At 44.3% G+C, this 7993-nt stretch overlaps 1 protein-coding gene across 1 annotated transcript; it reads left to right on the forward strand.

Moving 5' to 3' along the window:
- Nucleotides 1-659: 659 nt before the first annotated feature.
- Nucleotides 660-7645, forward strand: LOC136542370 (uncharacterized). Its single transcript, XM_066534768.1, has 9 exons — nucleotides 660-1403; nucleotides 1491-1554; nucleotides 1664-1730; nucleotides 1833-1878; nucleotides 1976-2074; nucleotides 3525-3593; nucleotides 3682-4687; nucleotides 5451-5584; nucleotides 5688-7645. The coding sequence occupies exons 1-9, from the start codon at nucleotides 867-869 to the stop codon at nucleotides 7497-7499; spliced, it is 3834 nt and encodes a 1277-aa protein (XP_066390865.1). The 5' UTR covers nucleotides 660-866; the 3' UTR covers nucleotides 7500-7645.
- Nucleotides 7646-7993: the final 348 nt, after the last annotated feature.

The raw sequence follows: 7993 nt of genomic DNA on the forward strand, positions 1-7993 counted from the left end.
CCCAGAAACCAACCAGCGAACAGGCCGTCTAACTCCACTATGTTATCATCATATTACCTAAGCATTTAAGAGTATATCCATTGTGTAACTAGTATATTTATAATTTTTTTATCAAACCTTTTGCTCTTTAAGATTTAAGATGATTATTAGTGCTCTACTCCATCAACCCAGCTCTGGCAGAAGTTGTACGCTAATTCAATTCTGCTGTACCAGTAGTGGGCAATAATTTCACTCCTCCATGGACCAAGCTCATCGTCCTCACTGAAGGAGAGAGAAAGAGAGCAACAAAAGTAGACTGAAGGGCTATTTAGATTCGGTGACTAAAATTTAGGACGTGAGGGTGTCACATGGGTATTCAAATACTAATAAAAAAAATAAATTACAAAATCCATGAGTACTCCACGAGACGAATTTATTAAGCCTAATTAATATATTATTAGCATATATGTATTGTAGCACCACGTTGTCAAATCATGGACTAATTAGGCTTAAAATATTTGTCTCGTAAATTAATCATAACTTATGCAATTAATTTTATAATTAATCTATATTTAATACTTTATATATATGCCAAATATCCGATGAGAGAACTAAGTTTAGGAGGAACACTCTCTAATAGCCGTAGTGGTTGGTGCAAGTCGCTAGGGGAGAGAGAGTAGATAGGGATAGGAAGAGAGTGAGTGTGTGGAACCTAGGGAAGAGAGAGAGATGGCAACGCAGAGACGCAAGCGATAGAGAATTGCTAAACAAACAAAAGCAGCCGTAAGGAAGAGAGAAAAAAAGGGTAAGGCGAGCAAGAAAGAGAAGGCAGGCGGCGCACCAAACCCCAAGGACGCCAAGACGCGGACGGCAGCAGGCAGGCAGCCATGCCGCGGTCGCCGTCACCATCGCCGTCGCCGTCGCCGGAGAGGCACCAGCCTGCGCGCCGCAGGGGCGGCGCCGCCCCGTCCCAGATGCAGCTCCACCACCACCACCGCGGCGGCGGACGCTCGCCGTCGCCGCCGCCCCGCCGCTCGCTCCGCCCGCGCCGCGCCGCCGCGCCCTCCTCCCGCCCGCTCGTCGACGACTTCTTCCCCTTCCCCTCCTCGCCGTCGTCCTCGCCCTCCCGCCCCCGACAGCGGGGGCCGTCGCTGGAGCCGTCCAGCTCCGACTCCGGCGCCGACGGTGGCGCCGCCGGCTCATCGGCCTCCGACCGGCGCCGGCGCAAGCTCAAGCTCGTTGTCAAGCTCTCCCAGCTGCCCCCGGACCAGCACCACCCCCGGGCCCCACCTCCCCCACCCTACTCTGACGGCTCCGACGGGGCCGAGGACCTGGCCGGGGACGGAAGCGGCGACGAGGAGCAGGTCAAGCCGCCCAAGAAGCGCCGGATCGAGCCGCGCGCCGACAGATCTCGCCATCGCGAGGTGGGCCATGCCTCCGGATAAGGCGCCAGCCTTGACTTTGCTTCGCCGCGCAGCTGCTCGCTAACGCTAGATCTGCGCTTCTTGCAGGTTGGTGGTGGTGGGAGGAGCGGCCACGCGAGCGCGCCGCGGACGAAGCGGCCTTCGGTGCCAGGTCCGATTTGCTTTCTGTTCGCTCGGCCTCTGCTTGTTCGATGTTTGATTTTTGAGCGCCTTTTTGCGTGAAAATTTGATTTATTTTTTTCCCCGCTTCGTGGATTTAGGGACCGCGAGGACGACGCCGCTGCCAGACCGGAAGGCGCTGGAGATGATTCTCGAGAAGCTTCAAAAGTGCGTGTTTCACATCTTTGTCGCAAACGCAAGATGGGACTTGTTGCGTCAAGTTTTAATGAGCTCGATTTCTCCCCCTTTTGCCACTGTTCTATTCTGCAGGAAGGATACGTACGGAGTGTTTGCGGAGCCAGTGGATCCAGAGGAGGTAAGAGCCCATATTCATTTGCCATGCTTCCTGGAGTTGCCAATTTGTTTGGTAGGGAGCTGTTGAGGATTGATATCGCGTTTACTGTTTGATACAGCTGCCTGATTACCACGATGTGATTGAGCACCCAATGGACTTCGGCACCGTCAGGAAGAAGCTTGCCAGGAATGCATATCGCTCATTCGAGCAATTTGAGGTCAGATTGCTAGGCTTTTTGGTCGTATATTTGGGCAGCGGTTGCGATTTGTTGGCCATTGAGGAGTTACTTTTCAGTTCATTTTACTTTTGTCGTGAGCGAATTTGATGTGTAACGGTCTCCCAAAGCAGCAACCTCTGATACGTTAGATTTGCCTAAGAGAGTCAGGTTTGTCGTGCAGCCTGACAAATTCAGCGAGGTAGCTGGACTTCTCGATTTCATCATTCATTTGGAACCACATTTCTTGGTCTTGCCTTTCATGACAATTTTGTGCACAAGGAAGGTGGATAGCTTTCCGCTTTGTCTGTTTGTACTAAATTTGTGCTGCCTCATGCAAATAGTCATTAACCAGTGTTATTCTGCCCTGCAAAAGTTGCCTTTTCTAAAATAGGCTTACATTCACCGCATGTAACAAAATACTAGTGATTTCTTTCTAATCTAATCATAGTATCACCATTGGTCAGCATGTGAATGAATCCAGGCTATGGGATATACTGGTTCCATTGGGCTTGAGTCGCTAACCATGTCTCATCTGGTTTTGTCGTGAAGAGCTAGGATGCTATACCTTTTATAAGTCCTAGTAAAGGATATACTGAAGCTGAAACATCTCGATAATAGCTCAAAGAAGTTTGTTGACATTGAGTAATATTGAGATAACAGTCTCGTGGCGGATTTTATACTGGGCCAAGTTGAACTGATCTATGAAATTCCAAGATGTACTTTGTTACTCCCTCAATTCACAAAAGAAGTCGCCCTTTTGGACTCTGTGCAGTCAGCTTGTTAAAACTTTGCCCATCAGTATACCATCAATATGGACTCTAGAAGATTCGCTACAAATATTACAACTTTGCGTTCGAGTAAGTTTCATTCTGGCGATCCAACCTTGTCCACTGATGGCTAGTCTGGTACTCTGGTTATGGTCTATAAACCATCACAGAATGGTTACTAATAGGGGTGTAAATGGTATAGATATTTCTTGTTCGACTGTTCGACCGAAGGGATTCACATACTAAATGGATAATCTGTATCCGAATCTGGTCATTCAATCCGTGCCGTATCCAAATACTCAAAATCGGATGTATATATGTCGATATCCATTTATATCTTATCTGACACTACCTGAAAAAACCAACTATCTGTATTCATATATGTAGATATCTGTCCATATCCGATCTGTTTACACCCCTAGTTACTAATTATCGAACTAGTATGACCATAGCTTGACTATTGAAACAAAATATTTGAAGAGGATGCGAATGGCTGAATGAAGCACTAAAAACATAACCGAATGAATCTGACCTGACCTCTGTTTACAAATTTGTCTTGAATAGGCAAAACTTGTGCCAATTTATTATTTTGTCTTCTTTTTGGGAATGACAAGTGCTTCAAATGATGATGTGTGCACCTTATCGATCGTTTTCTGTGCAATGATTTTCTTTTTAAATTGCAGGATGATGTGTTCTTAATTTGCAGCAACGCGATGCAGTACAATGCACCTGATACAATTTACTTCAGACAGGTATACAGTCCCAAAAAACTTCATGCGCTTACAATACCATGATTTGATTATTCGCATTGAACATTTTGTGCTATGCTTGCGAATGTAGGCTCATTCCATACAGGAGCTGGCAAGAAAGAAGTTTCAGGAACTGAGGGATGAGGGCATACCTACAGAAAACCCGATAAAGATTGAACAGAAAATTAGACAAAATTTCTGCAGTGGAGATCCGGTTAAGAAACCTGTTTTGAGGTATCCAGATGATGATCTAGACTTCTTGTCCCGCAAAGAGCAAGTTAAAAGACCCAATTCAAATAATGTGGGTGATGACATGAGCTTCAAAAATCAAGTTAAGAAAACCATGTCCAAGAATTCACAGGATCAAAGTTGCTTATTACAGGAAGAGCGAATTAAGAAACCCATTCCCAGAAATTCAGAGGACAATTTAAGTTCCTCATTCCACAAAGAGCTGCCTAAGAAACTGATCTCCAGACATTCGGAGGACGACCTGAACTCCCCATCTCGCAAAGAGCAAGTTCGGAAACTTATTTCAAAAAATTCAGAAAATGATGAACGCTCCCATTTCCACAAACATCAAGTCAAGAAGTCCACTCCGCAGAGTTCAAAGGACGACTTCTCATCCCAGAAAAAACAGATTAAGAAGCTAATCGCCAAAAATGGAGAAGATCCAGTTTTTCCATCCTGCAAAAGGCCCATTGAGGATCCCATTTGCACAAATGTTGAAAATGCAGGCTTCTCATCTACGAAAAGGCTTTCTGAGAAGACCATCAGTATAAACAGAGAAGAGGACCTTGATCGTTGTCACCAGGAGTCATCTAAGGAACCTAGTTGCAGAGTTGAGCAAGATGATCAAGGTAACTCATGTGATGAAGAGGCTGTTAAAAAGCCAGTTTGTATGGATAGCCATGATGCCCAAGGATCAGATATCTCTGCTGCAACTGTTGCTTCTGTGGGAGATGGCTCTAATGGTTTAAGCATGTCACAGCCTAATGCTACTGAACCTACTGGTTGTACTCTTGCCAATGGGGTTATAGACAAAGATATCAGCTCTCCACTAGATGAAATAAGGTCTGAGAAGACTGATGATATTTCAGGTACTGTATTCTTTTTATTTTCTGGCGATTTCCCCTGAATCACCTTGTCTACTGATGATCCGTTAGTTTTAAGGCCTAATCGTTATACTTTTGTGCATTGGTGATCACATATAGCAATTTTAGACTGGAATTTGGTTTATACCTATGTCACGGGAGTGGATCAATTAGCAAAATGGTGATATGGATAAATGTGATGGGCCATCAAAATACAAAACTAGATGTCCAGATAGGTTATGGTTGTATATAACATATACACTTGTACTGCACATTTGATGTTCATTTATTCAAGCCCTTTTTAGGTTGTTCCTTAAACACGTAATTATTATTATCAATTGTTAAAGTATTTATAGAGCTGTATATGGTAGGATGATGTCTGACATATAACCAAGGTTCACTTTTATAAGGCATGTTTTAATTTGAAAACATAAGACTTTGCAAGTTTTGACCAAAAGTCAGTCCTATATATGCATTGCATATTTTAGTGCACAAAAGCTGTATCAGTAGATTGGTATTTCCAATTACTTCTAATATGATGCTTATTTTGTAGCAATTGGCTATATATTGTAAGATAACTTATGATAAAAAAATACTTTTGAGACTTTTCGTTCTAAGATACACCCTAAAATAACGCACAGAATGATTTGTCTAAAGGAAACTCAGTCATTTGTTATGATTACTGCTGTGCAACCAAATGTTATGAAAGGAAATTCAGATTCACTTTGTCGAATTCTAATTATTTTTTTAATTTACCCCGTTTTTTCAGCCAAGCCTAGCTACAAGCCAATTGTGGTAGATGAGACTAGACGGAAAACTTATGATGCATCTGAAGAACAGCCTCCAATGGAATCTGATCCAGTTTTTGATGTTTTCTCTGCGGAACCAAAAGAGCTCGTTAATGTGGGTTAATGCATCTATGATTAAATCAAATACCGACTTATCTGTAGTTATTGGTCCAGTTTTTCTTATTTAGATTAGCTCACTGGCTGAATTTGCGTTGCAGGTTGGGCTTGATGCTGAACACTCATATGCATATGCAAGGAGTCTGGCTCGTTTTGCTGGTTCGCTTGGTGCTCATGGTTGGAGAATTGCTTCTGACCGCATTCGGCAAGCATTACCTGCTGATGTAAAGTATGGTCGTGGTTGGGTTGGAGAATATGAGCCTCCATTACCATCTATTCTTGTTGTGAATGATCAACCTAGATACCCGAAGAGCTCTGAGACAAATAGACGAAGGAATGCTCCTCTGCCTAGGGATAATGAAAGGCTCAGACCAACAGAAACTAATAGTCCAAAGGATATGAGACGGATAACCACTTGCAATAATGTAGTTGGAGTGCCTGGACCACTAGAGAGTCCAGAATTTAAGCCAAGATTATTTGGTGTTACCACTGAGCCTCAACACAGGAGCACAGACACATCATCACTGCATGAGAACCATAGAGTGTCTGGAAATGTTGCAAAGACCAAAAGAACAACCCATGATCAAATGAGAAAAGGCAATTCATCTTCCAGTGCCCGACCTCTTGAAATGCAGCTACAGAAAGGAGCTTCTTCTGGTGCGCTTGATATCCCTGCCTCAAACAAAATGGCTGGCCAGCCTAGACCATTTTTACAACCACCAGAATCAACTAGACCTCAGCAAATGAGAAAAAATGACTCATCAAAAAGCAAAATTCCAATTGAAATGGCACCACAGCAAGTTGAGTGTGCAAAAGGTGCTGCTTCTGGTGTGCATGATACTCCTTCCTCAAATGGGCAGCCTAAACACTTCTTCCAGTCACAAGTGGCAGCTTCCTCTGGTGTGCATGATATGCATTCCTCTAATGGGCAGCCTAAACACTACTTCCAGTCACAAGCAGCAGCTTCCTCTGGTATGCATGCTACGCCTTCCCCTAATGGGCAGCCTAAACACTACTTCAAGTCACAGGCAGCAGCTTCCTCTGGTGTGCATGATATGCCTTCCTCGAATGGGCAGCCTAAACAATTTTTCCAGTCACAAGCAGTAGCTTCTTCTGGTGTGCATGATATGCCCTCAAACGGGCAGTCTAACCCCTTGTTCCAGTCCCAAGAAGCAGCTGTGCTACAGCCCAAAAATGAAGCAACGTGGGTGTACCATGGACGACCTGGTGATGGAAAGGTTGGAACATCAAACAAAAGCAGACCATCCACCAGTATTGGGTTCATCAATAAAAATCAATCAGTAAATGCTGCAACTTTTGCCATGAATTTGAATGGACAAAAGATTGTTAGTGACCATACAAAATCAGCAGGCACAACCGCAATGCCTGCCCAGGCAAATATACCAAACAGAGGTCTTGATGCTCCTCGGAACATGTTCTCAGCATTTCCAGCTGCTGTTAGGGAGAACCAGAGCATTCCATCAGCTCCAGTGGCTCAATCTTGGATCTCATTTGGTGCTACTACAGAGAACAAACCAACCATTGTGAGCCCAACTTTCCTTGACAATAATTGTGGCTGGAAAATGCCATTTGCTAACGTCCAACCTTCTGATGATACCAAAATAAGTGCTGTTCCTCAGTTCTTTAGGCATCCTGTTCAGGTACTTAGAGAGAACTCGGTTCAAAACAAGGGTTTGGTAATATTTCCCCAGTTGGTGCAGCCAGATTTCGCGAGATCACAAGGGCAACCACAGTGGCAGGGGCTGGTTCCCCACATGCAACAGAAGCCAGGCAAGGATGTACTCCGCCCAGACTTGAACATTGGGTTCCCATCTCCAGGTTCACCACCAGCTCGACAATCGTCTGGCATCAATTTGGAAGCACAGCAGCCAGATCTCGCTCTGCAGTTATGAGCTGGGAATAAACAATGAATACTTTCTACTACCAGGATTTATGCTATAATCTCGAAAGCATGTAAAGGCATGAGGAGCTCAGGTGCGAAACAAGGCGAGAACAGCATTGGGACATCCGGTACAGATCGGTGATGATTGATTGGGACGTAGGCTTTACATGCCACATGGCATCATCGCAACTCATCAACTCATCCCGTTGCTGTACAAAGATATCAGAAAATGGATGGATGAACACTGCTTGGAATGAGATCATGTCTACTGGGGGGCATTCTGACAGGAGTTCAGAATCCAGCATTTGGAGAAATGCTTTGGTGGCATACATGTAGGTAGCATAGTAGCAATGCCCATGATCTGAATACTTGGGGCGCCTCTCTGACCACAATACAACTTTCTTCGGTGGAAATTTTGGCACCAGAATTTAGGAGATAAATCGTTTATTTGGTAGTGTAGATCTCGTGGTCACTCCTATGTAATGCCCATCTCAAAATGTATGT

This window comes from Miscanthus floridulus, chromosome 3 (assembly GCF_019320115.1).
Source record: "Miscanthus floridulus cultivar M001 chromosome 3, ASM1932011v1, whole genome shotgun sequence".
Taxonomy (NCBI): Eukaryota; Viridiplantae; Streptophyta; class Magnoliopsida; order Poales; family Poaceae; genus Miscanthus; species Miscanthus floridulus.